Source organism: Dreissena polymorpha, chromosome 9, assembly GCF_020536995.1.
Source record: "Dreissena polymorpha isolate Duluth1 chromosome 9, UMN_Dpol_1.0, whole genome shotgun sequence".
Classification (NCBI taxonomy): Eukaryota; Metazoa; Mollusca; class Bivalvia; order Myida; family Dreissenidae; genus Dreissena; species Dreissena polymorpha.
This window is the reverse complement of record NC_068363.1, coordinates 43,576,672-43,589,150: the sequence shown is the minus strand read 5'-3', so window position 1 is coordinate 43,589,150 and position 12,479 is coordinate 43,576,672. Positions and strand designations below refer to the sequence as shown.

Genomic DNA, 12,479 nt, shown 5'->3' with positions numbered 1-12,479 from the left:
AATAGATAGTTAAATATTTTCAAATTAACTATGAAAATTAACCATAAAATAATGTATCAAATAATTGAATTTATGTTGAACAAACGGAAAATTACACATTTTTGGGTTAATTGATGAATTCGAAAGCACGTGCTTGTTATTGAGTCCACATCGGAGAGTAAATTGCAGACATAGCAAAATGACTGCATTTGAAGGTAAACACAATTCGAATAAGTTTTCGATTACAAAATATGTGCATTTTTACAAGTTATAACCTTTTCAGTTCACATGAGTTTTTTTCTTCAACTGTCAAGTCTTGAAAAGTTAGTTTGCCGGTTTGCGAACTGTAATTCGGATACAGATATTCGGATGTTCGATTCCAGAGAAAAGGCAAAGAATTATAAGTAACCAACATGCAAAGACTCTGAATTTATATAACATAAATATGACGTGTATATGAATGAGTTTATAAGAAAATTGTACTATAATGGCTAAGAAATATTAATAACACCTATAGCATGCAGTGCTCCAGCTAGGATTTGAAGTGGGCAGGGGGGCTTTTTTGTCAAAAGAGCACTTTCGACGCGCAGTATTTTGTCAAAAGGGCACTTAAGATGCGCAGTATTTTGTGAAAAGGGCACGTTCGAGCGCGCGGGTGTTTCTGGAATGCTTCCTATTGCATGTTAATTTATATGTTATAAATAATTGTATTATTCCCATTATTATTAAACCATTCAAATATAATGTCTACAATGAGGATTAAACTAATTACAATGTAATAAGAGATTTATGAATTATCATATGCCAAAAAAAACCAAAAAACACTGGTATGTCTTTTGTAGGGTTGCTGTGTGTTGCAAATGGTTATGCTATATATTGGTTGCAGTGATTTTTTTTGCTTTAATTTGTTACAGCCTGTGCCATTTGAATTGGGAAAATTAGCGCGATAAACCGTGAAATTGGGAAAAATAGCGCAATAAACCATGAAATTGGGAAAAATTAAGCATTATAAATAGGATTATAAGTAACAGAAGTGATATTGTTTTTAAGTGCATGTTCAGGGAGTTTCCTAGAAAAGGAGTCTGGTCAAATTGGGATTTTTTTTAATCAATAAAAGTGGCAAGTTTGGGAATGATTTATGGACAAAAATGACTAAATTCAAGTTATATATCAGAGCTCCAGATAAGGTTTTGTGAAATTCTTAAATTACTACCAGATTTTCAAAAAGAATTCTTAACTCTGAAATTTTATTCTTAGCGTTACTACTAAGTTTTGGAAAATAATTCTTATTTTTTCTAAATGACCTAAACATAAATAATAATGGTTATTTTCATGCAAAAAAAATAAATAAATAAACATACTTGAAACTTTATTTATACGAGTTCAACAGTGTCTTTTTAGTATTATACCATTTTATTTTTCCAATACCTTCATATGCCCAAACTGTGTTTAGATTGCATGCCTTAGATGAATTTTTACATATTTCACATTTAAAACGGGTCTCCCCTTCAATCTTTTCAACGATTAGCCACGGGACTTGTCCCTTCCACTCGTTCAATGTTTTTTTTGTGTTTAAGTTTGGACCCATCGTGTCGCGTTTTTGTGTCGGTAACTGAACATACAACATCGTATAAGATCTTTTCTATAATATCTTTCTAAACATTTAACTTCGGCTCACTTTGCGTACAAGATGTTAAAAGCGTGTTTTGGACCAGGGTTTTTTATCTGATTTTGGGGAAGAGGCCTGGTCTTTTTTGAGGGGAAAAAAATCGCGCGAAACATTGAATTTTGGGGGAAAAAAATCTGCGAAAAGCCGGATTTGGGGGAAAATAAGGAAAGTCTAAAATAATCAATTTAACATATTTTACTGTTTTTAAAACAAATTCAAGGCAACAGATAATTTAATTATGTAATATTTTTCTAGTTTCTTCAGTGGATCAGGTTAACTTATATATAAAAAGGAAAAAAAAAAACAAAAAAAAATTATTTTTTTTATTTTTTTTTGGAGGGGAAAATGAAATCTAGGGGAAAATTTACCAGCTGAGGGGAAAAAAAATCCGAGGGGAAAGGGCCGATTTTCGGCGGGTCCCAAAAAAGGAAAAAAAAACCTGTGGACGCTTTGCAGTTTTTTTAGGACGCTCTCTGGGCGCCGCCATTGTTTTTTGACAAATAGACTGTACACGCCGCTTTTATTGGAAAAAATGCGCTTTCTTAAACAAACCCGATAACCATTCTATATAAGCACCGCAAAGATCTTTAATACGCGAAAAGAACTCAATAAAAATCGATACGAACCAATGTAAAAATAATATTCGTAACTTGATTTTGTAATTCTTAATGGTACGACAAGATTTTAAAATAAATACGTAACAGCTAGACTTAAAAATAATTCATAATTACGAAAATACGACCCTTATCTGGAGCTCTGTATTTTTTTTAAGATGTTTAAAAAATAAAGTTGAGACCTAGATTTAAGAAATCATAATTAAGTTATATGAGACTTCTTTCTTAAAAAAAAAAAAAAATTTTTTTTTTTTGGAAGTTGGGCTTTTTTTGGGAAATTTTGGTTACATTTTTGGGAAAAAACGTGTATTTTTGCGATTGGGAAGCAAAAAAAATCACTGCGTTGAGTCGTGGGTAATTTTCATAAAGCGATTATATCAGAAATATTTTATAAATTTACAACTATGAATCATTATAAACATAATTATTTACCTTTGTTCTTTATATTTGTTGCGTTTTTTCCAAGTGTTTATCGTCAGTTATATCCTGGGCACCCATATTACCGGTGACGTAAGCATTCATTTGTAAATAAATAATATTAAATGCAACTTCCGTTAAAAAACTTCATATAATTATCAGAATCATTCATTTTTCCTCAAGTTAACACGAAACCTACCTTATATGTTAACGAAAATTCATTTTAATCCATCACAGAAGTAGGTCACTGTCCGCCATTTCGGTTTCTACTGTTTACTTCTATTACCGTTGATGACATACTTTTCACTCAGACAAAACACATTTTAAGAAAATCACAGTTTACTGAACTAAACTTCGTACTGTCGAATATAAACAATCAATAGAGTTAAAGTCAGTCAAGCATGTGATTACCAGTGATTTTCCAGCCTTTTCCTTTGTCTACTGGTCACTTCCAACTTGGATACAGACCTGTTCACATCTACTTTTAATCTTCGGTAGAACAATCATTTCAATAATTAGGATATGACAATTGAGAAGTTTCGCTCAGTAATGCAAAGAGGAGATATGTACATCATGGTTATGGAAACAGGCACCTGTTGTCTACTATGTAAACATTTGTAGACAGACTTTTCAAAATGATAGTTTTTATGAGAAAACTGAATGATCATCCAGATTGTGTGTGTAAATAACGAAAAAATACTTGGGCATTCGTGTTTTAATACCTACTTACCCGAAGAAAAGACATTATTTAGAGGGTGTCCAGTCATTACACCCCCTGGACGTTACACCCCTGGTCATTACACCCTCTAAGCCTGGACATTACACCCACCAAGATATTGATTAGATTAGAAAGGTGTAATCAACTTATGAACCACTAATTGGATTTGTCATGTAAGATGACACTGATGAGATGAATGGTTGCTCAAATTATTTAATTGAGCAGCCATCATTTAAAACATTAATTTTTATTTCACCAGAATGACTGTAACAATATGCATCTAAATAATAAATACTTTTTTTCAAGAATATACAGACAGAAAAAACTTGAAGAAATAAAAATAAAGATAAATAAAATAAATATTTAGAATAAACAAAACACAATCTTAATTCATGTACATTTATTTTTATTTCACCATAATGTAATAATATGCATCTAAGTCATAAATAATACAGACAGAAAAAACTTTGAAAACAAAATAAAATAATGATAAATAAAAAAAATATTTAGAATGAACAAAACACAATCTTAATTCATATACATTTATTTTTATTGCACCATAATGTTATTATATGCATACAAATTATAAATACATTTTTCAAGAATATACAGACAGAAAAAACTTTGAAAATCAAATAAAAATAATGATAAATAAAAAAAATATTTAGAATAAACAAAACACAATCTTAAATTTAAACATTTCTTTTTATTTCACCAAAATGTAATAATATGCATCTAAATCATTAATACTTTTTTTCAGGAATATACAGACAGAAATAACTTGAAAATAAAATACAAATTATGATTGATTAAAAACAACTAAAATAATATTGCCAAGAAATCCCATTTCACTTTGAACAGTATATACACTTCCTGCTAGTGAGTTTTCACAATTCTAGACAATTTCTATACTTTATATTCAGCCGCACGTACAACCTACTCACTAATCTCAAGAGTCCCAATGTACTTATGTATATTGAAACACAATTAACAGGAATCTGTCACTTACTGTAGCAATCAAAGCATGTTTTCACAGTTTATGGGAGGGCCCCAATTGGCACTAGTCTGTGTATCTTTTATGGCCCCTAATAAACAGTTAGAGGGTCTTTGTCTGGCCCTAATGAGGCCCAAATAGGTCCAATGTTTATCTAAGTGGCCCAGTGTTACTGTTTGTTTAACAAACTGTTAATATATTTCAATATTAACAATATTTCATAAATGATGACACAAAACTGTGTCAATGATTTAAAACACTAAATTAGGGCATGAGTCTTAATGCAACATAAATCAACTTAATTATTTGAATGATAACAAAAATATATATTACATGTATAATCCCTCATGTCTCCACCCATTTCCCTTTTTCTGCATAAATACCATTCTGTTACATATCATTTCATATTTATAGAAAAATAATATTTTTGTTAATAAAATGTAAATCATAAGACCATTATATTGAATTTCATTTATGTAAAAATAAGAAAGTATTATTAGGATTCCAAACTTTCCACATGATGTAGTTGGTTAAAAAGTAACAAATAGTTTCTAATTATTAATAATTAATGGATATGTTTTTATAGAGACTAATAATTATATAAGTTATATAATTGTGTAGGTTAAAGTTTATAAATGAGTATTTACAAAAATAAATTGGTCAAGAATGGAGCAGCTAATACGCTTAAACCAAGTTGGTGTTTTAAATTATTTATCAGTTACAAGGCCATTTGATAACAACGGTAAATGCCCTAAGGTCCAAAATCGCATGATGTCATGGAGCTCAAATTATATGGATCTACAATGTTTATAATAGGAAGAAAATGACTTACCGGTATCACCTCATCTAATATGCTGCCATAATCCACAATTATCACATGAAACAGCAAAATCAGAACTATTAACACGCTTTTTTTACAATTTTTACAATTTTTACAATCAAAGCATGTTTTCACAGTTTATGGGAGGGCCCCAATTGGCACTAGTCTGTGTATCTTTTATGGCCCCTAATAAACAGTTAGAGGGTCTTTGTCTGGCCCTAATGTGGCCCAAATAGGTCCAATGTTTATCTAAGTGGCCCAGTGTTACTGTTTGTTTAACAAACTGTTAATATATTTCAATATTAACAATATTTCATAAATGATGACACAAAACTGTGTCAATGATTTAAAACACTAAATTAGGGCATGAGTCTTAATGCAACATAAATCAACTTAATTATTTGAATGATAACAAAAATATATATTACATGTATAATCCCTCATGTCTCCACCCATTTCCCTTTTTCTGCATAAATACCATTCTGTTACATATCATTTCATATTTATAGAAAAATAATATTTTTGTTAATAAAATGTAAATCATAAGACCATTATATTGAATTTCATTTATGTAAAAATAAGAAAGTATTATTAGGATTCCAAACTTTCCACATGATGTAGTTGGTTAAAAAGTAACAAATAGTTTCTAATTATTAATAATTAATGGATATGTTTTTATAGAGACTAATAATTATATAAGTTATATAATTGTGTAGGTTAAAGTTTATAAATGAGTATTTACAAAAATAAATTGGTCAAGAATGGAGCAGCTAATACGCTTAAACCAAGTTGGTGTTTTAAATTATTTATCAGTTACAAGGCCATTTGATAACAACGGTAAATGCCCTAAGGTCCAAAATCGCATGATGTCATGGAGCTCAAATTATATGGATCTACAATGTTTATAATAGGAAGAAAATGACTTACCGGTATCACCTCATCTAATATGCTGCCATAATCCACAATTATCACATGAAACAGCAAAATCAGAACTATTAACACGCTTTTTTTACAATTTGAATCAATACACCAAAATATTTCTTTTGGGGGCATTTTGACAGAGTAACAATGTATACCTATAGTATGATATTCTCTAAAATTGTTCTGGTATATATGGGGACAATGAGTAAAAACAATTTGCATTGAGTATTTGTCTTATTAACTTTGTTACCTTTGATGTTTTGATATTCTTTTGCCACTACATAAAGATGCAATATTCTTTAGAATTAATAAAATCAAACTACAACATCTTCTTATGAATTTTTATAATAATGGTGTGAACAAACTCCTTTAATTTCAGGTGTTATTATTACACTTTGATAATTAACAAATTATTTGAAAAGATCAAAGAAAAATGTTTTTCACACCAAAAAATTGTTATTTCCCAATTAACACTGCACATCAATAAGACAGACATACAGACAAACAAACAATAAAAAGCACTTGGACAGACCCCCATTGGACACACATTAAAGCAGAAACATCATTAATCAAGTGATGTGTGCCCCATGGTAGGTATGATCACACCTTAGTAACCTAATCAATTATGTTTACATGTTGGTGGGTGTAGTGTCCAGGCTTAGTGGGTGTAATGACTAGGGGTGTAACGTCCAGGGGGTGTAACGACTGGAAATCATTTAGAGTATTTATCGTTTTGACAGCTACCAGCAAAAAGAGTAAACAGTCACCGACGGAAGTTGTTAATGAAAATGCGCGTACTGTGACGTAGTAGCGTATTTACAAACATCACCGATAATTCGGGTACACCAGTAATAGGAGTACGGAGGATAATAATAAATAATCGATTGTCTTGACAGTGTCAAACTGCCATCTTGAAAATGTTTTCTTGTTGAGCCGTGTATTTGATTGGCTATTCCAATTTCAAGATTTGCATATCTATAAATAGCCTTAAATAATAACATTGCAGAGGAGAGTAACTTCCTGTGAAAAAATGTCAACAGACGATTTAGTATTGAAAATAATCATAAATAAATGATTTTGTGTTACTAAGGAACACTATATGAACAATTTATAAAAGAGGAAATATTTTATAAGAGCTCTAATGAATTACAATATAGACCTGTTTTCTCACATTTTTGATCGGCAAAACGATGGTGACTAGGTCAAAATTTTTTTTCTGTAAAGACCATAATGTGGGAACATTCTATCACGTAATTTCACGTGATCTCTATGACCACGACTCTAAAGAACCCACGACTCAAAAAGAAACTACCATACAGCATTTTCCATGTCAAGTCCCTAGCCAAAAATCTGGGCAGTACTTTAATCAGTAATATTAGCAACATAAAATATTTTCTTGCATAAATTAACACAAACAGATCGTATATATATCACTTAATTAATAAATGCGCCAATTAAAACAACTTACGTGATGTGGTGTGCTCGCATAATAATAATATTAATCAAAAGTTTCAAACACATCAACTGTTCATGAAAATGTGTAAGTTTTTGAAATGGAAAAAGCCGAGTATTTTTAATTCAGAATTCAAAAATACGCTTTCGATTATCTCCGGAATCCCCCGCAAGATCGATCTCGTGTCTAATCAACCAATCATAATACATCGACTTTCTACGGAACCTTTGTAAGAAAGATCGAATCATCAATTCAAATCATCAACTTTTGGTTTCATAACGTTTTTTTATAAACTTTTAATTTGGAGCATTTATCCACAAACAAAATGCAAATTAATATCGGTGGTAACAGGTATTGTGTTTGTTACGCTGTTTTAGGTTGATTGAATTCGAACTTATACACAAACTTGAGACTTATTATTTTGACATTGAATTTGGTTTAATCAAGAAGAACAATGAGCTGTACGTATGTACCCATAAAAGCTCAGAGTATTCAAGAAAAACTACATTAATTATTTAAATATACATTTTTGAAGTAATAAATATAAAAAACTCGTGTGTTATATGTCAATCTATAGTTAAGTATGTTTTCTTGGACTTAACATTGAAAACTGCATTTAAATCAGCTTTGTTATGAACAAAATACTTTCCAGACTTAGCTCCCATTACATTAAATATATTGGTAATTCCTTGAAGAATAAATTTTCATTTTAATGTGAATATCAATAAAATAAAAAATACATAACTGGTTTATTAAAATGCTTCTTATATTTAATTAGAAATAAACAGAAAAATTAATTATTAATAAACAGAATAATTCCTGAATAATTTGCCTTAGCCAAAATCATTTTACTGTTACCATTTGTCAATTTGACACTAATTGATAAATTGCATATTTTGCAAAATAAATACAGTAGAATTGCAATAACTTGAGCTGGCGATTTCTCGAAAACTGGCGATTACTCGAACATTAAAGAAAGTCCCTAGCATTTTCCTTTAATGTCTATATAAAAATACCCGCAATAACTCAAACATGCGATTTTCGATAACTCGAGGGCAAGTGCCAGTCTCTGAAAGACATTTCACACCTAATTAACTGGCAATTATTCGAGGACGCTTTCTCGTCTGGTCGGTGCTAAAAATATTTGAGTTGTGAAAACATCGCAATCAAGCAGACAAAAGACACTTGATTAGGTGTGAAGTTAGTTGCAGTTTGAGAAACACTGCAAATTGTCATCCTTTGAGAAGCAGATTAAAGCTACACAGTTTTAATGATAATTAAATAATTACCAGCAATCGATAATTATTGCGAAACGTCTTCCGCCATCAGTTCTGGAAAGCTAATGGGTTGCGACAATCTTCAATCCTTGACTTTGCGCAACACAAGTCTGACTAATGTACATAAAATGCAAAGTGTGTAGTGATTATGTTATTTTTAGTGTGTGTTTTTTTTTATGTGCATGTACATACCTTGTGTGCTTTTTAAAAAATTATTATGCTTCATGTACAGTGAATATTGATGAGATATTTTTGATTATATATATGTTTTGTGTGTATGTTGAAATAATTAAATGAATTTACGATCATATTAATTGTTTTGTTTATTATACTGTAACCTTAAGCGATTTTTACAAAGCCTTTTCTTTCTCTAGCACCTTCTTACATGTAAATAAAGTGTTTGCGGTCAGAATTAAGCATTATCAACCGAGACAGTGAAAACAAATAATGCCATGGATTACTCGAAACCTGCGATTACTCGAGCATCGATGTCGGTCCCGTGCTTCCTCGAGTTATCGCAGTTTTACTGTACAACTATTGTTTAGACTTATAGATATTTGATTATTACAATGAGACAAAGTCAGATGATAGTTTAAGTTAAGAAAAAGATTCTGGTTGATCATTACTATCAATATAGATGCATATTTTTGTAAATGCACGGCTAGAAGATTAAAGTGAAGGTCGGGTGGCCTGTCTGACCCTCTCACCCTGCAGGGCGTGTGGCACTGGAAAAATTGTTCAAGGCCTGAATTTGTATCATGTACAATGGTTCTCATAATATTGTACCTTCTGATTGGTTGCTATTATTTGTTACTATGCGCAAGTGCTTGTTCTTAAAATAGTATCTTAATGGAAAAATGAAACTCTTGCTCATGTTGTATTTTTACATTTTATTCAAAATAAAGCGGCATATGAAACATTTTATAAAGATACTATTAATCCAAAAACAAACTTTCATAATTGTGTGTTACATAATTTATATATTATAGCATCACCCTTGAATAAACATTAATTACTTTCCAATGAGAACTGGAAATCATGAGAATGATCGTTGTTATAGTCATGGATAACCATCAAATAAATTACAACTTTTAAAATTAAAAAAAACATTAACTTTCCAGCACATCTTGAGGGTTTTTCGTTAAAAGTCACAATACTATGAGGGCCATTACTATGAGAATTAGGGATACCCATCAGAAAATTATGTGCAATAAAGTTATAAAAGTCAACAATAATGTCTCCTTCAAGTACTGATTTCTGGTGCTTCCAACATATTCCAGCAGAAGCTGTTATCTTTTAAAACTTTTTCCTTGATAGAACTGGGTCTGAGGGGAATAATCTTTGTGACGATATTGTGAGTTCTTCAACCATGGACATTTTAAAATCCAGTTTATTCAAACAACAATTGTAACAAATCTCGCACTCCCCACCGTCAATTAAAAGCCATAAGTGGTTTCTTCTACATTCTTTAAATTATCTAGATCTAGTTGACACTAGCAGATAATTTAGAAATCCCAATCTCTGTTTAGAGTTAATGCAGACTGGTAACATTATTTTAATATGACACTATGACACTATGAAGAATTACCCTGATAAGTCTGGTTGGTAGACCGGTAGTTATTTATTTAGTAGGACAATCTTAAGTGATAGGAAACTTGTCTGTGCATTTCGATTTTATTGAATTGAAAGCATTAAGCATGCAGACAAAAGCATTACCTTAATTATCAGTGATATTTTTATGCCGCCGGATCGAAAGATCGGGGGTATATTTTTTTTGCCTGTCTGCCATTTTATGTGTGTGTCCCAAACTTTAACCAAAACTTTAAACTTGGTCATAACTTTTGCAATATTCAAGATAGCAACTTGATATTTGGCATGCATGTGTATCTCATGGAGCTGCACATTTTGAGTGGTGAAAGGTCAAGGTCAAGGTCATCCTTCAAGGTCAAAGGTCAAAAAAACAAATTCAAAAACTTTAACCAAAACTTTAACCTTCTTCATAACTTTTGCAATATTGAAGATAGCAACTTGATATTTGGCATGCACAGGTATCACATGGAGCTGCAAATTTTGAGTGGTGAAAGGTCAAGGTCATCCTTTAAGGTCAAAGGGTCAAATTTATGGCTTCAAAGCGGCGCAATAGGGGGCATTGTGTTTCTGATAAACACATCTCTTGTTTACAATTTACAAAAGCCATGAGAACTCGTTGGACTAAACATTTTTGTGTCCCAAACTAAAAAGGCAAGTCCCATGTGTTAAAACTTTCTATCTCTGAATTAAGCACACACAAAAATCTTAAATTTGCTTGAACAATGCTAATGTGAAGTAACTTTTGGTGTTTTTTTATATTCAATTTCTTCAAATCATTAAGCATCCTGTTCACAATTTGCAGTACACACTCTTGGATTCATTGTCAAAGGCCAGCCAGCTTAACAGTTTCTTGCACTCTTTATTATATCTAGAGTTTTTGTCATTGTTGGATTCTTCACTGGTAACAGTGGTTGTTGATATAGATGTGCTAAAGCCTGCATCACTTTTAAACAAGGATAAAAGTGTACTGGCCTTTGCTGTTATGTTTTTCTTAGGACCCATTTTTGGAGATGACTTTATGCTGATGTCATGAACAATGAGCTTTTTCAGATGTAAATAATTACTTCTAAACAACTTACACCCACAAAGTTTACTAACAACGAATTTCATTGGTTCAAAGCAGTTGATCATCTAATTATTACGAGTGGAGCAATTTCTTACCGAATACAGTGTTAACAGACATTTTATGCAAAAGTGCAATAGAAACGCTGTTTGCTACGGACTCACTGCTTGAAAAAGCATGCATCTTGTGCATGGATGCATATATTCTAAAACTTTGCATCTACAATAATTGATTTACGTCACTGCCTTATTACTAGGTAATGCCACAAAAAACAAGTTTTATGCTGAGTTTAACATGGTTTACATAGTGGGATAAAACTGTAAATTGTTTGAGAAAAATCTTGATTCTTAACTTTGAACTGGGTACTGGGGTAATACAAATGTTCAATGATTGACTTTGGAAAATTAGTTAAAACATGTTTGTTATGTTTGTAATATTGTTTAACATAATTTAACTGTTATGCTTGATTGCAATGTCTTTTAAAACCTACTAAAGTGTTTAAACTGAATTTTTATGATTTCAAGTTAATATTAGAAAATATTGCATTATTGCATTTTGTTCATTTTCATCTTTGGGGAGCTTTTCAGATGAATTTTATGACAAATCATTATGTATATGGTATGGCTGAAGTGCTTATGAATTTAAAGGCGACAAAGTGTCAGAAGATTCCCAAAGTGATTCATTAGAAAAATCCAAGATTGTCTGAAATTTTGTTACACTCTTCAATCTTAGCTGATTTGTGACATACCGTAATTACTCTAAGTTTTCGGACACTTAAAAATAATATTTATTTTTTTTGTCCGAAAATTTAGAGGCAAAACTTAAGATGTTCGAAAAGTATAATTATATTAAAATAAATGCACTAAATCTATGTACAATAATTTTCTTGTGATTAGTTTTTCTTGTTCTAAATAAACAGAACTTCACAGCTTTGTTAATTCTTGCCCGAAATGATATAGAACAA

At 31.0% G+C, this 12,479-nt stretch overlaps 1 protein-coding gene across 2 annotated transcripts in view; it reads left to right on the top strand.

The window, feature by feature from the left end:
* The first annotated feature begins 23 nt into the window (after positions 1 to 23).
* The window catches only part of LOC127843809 (ATP-dependent RNA helicase DDX1-like), an 81,275-nt gene continuing 68,819 nt past the window's right edge, over positions 24 to 12,479 (top strand). Inside the window, exon 1 of one of the 2 annotated variants that reach the window (XM_052373621.1) lies at positions 24 to 194. In XM_052373621.1, the coding sequence (XP_052229581.1) occupies positions 179 to 194 (16 nt within the window). In that variant the 5' untranslated portion in view covers positions 24 to 178. Of the gene's footprint in view, positions 195 to 9,371; positions 9,391 to 12,479 lie in introns of those variants that run through there. The other variant, XM_052373622.1, reaches the window with a different exon arrangement.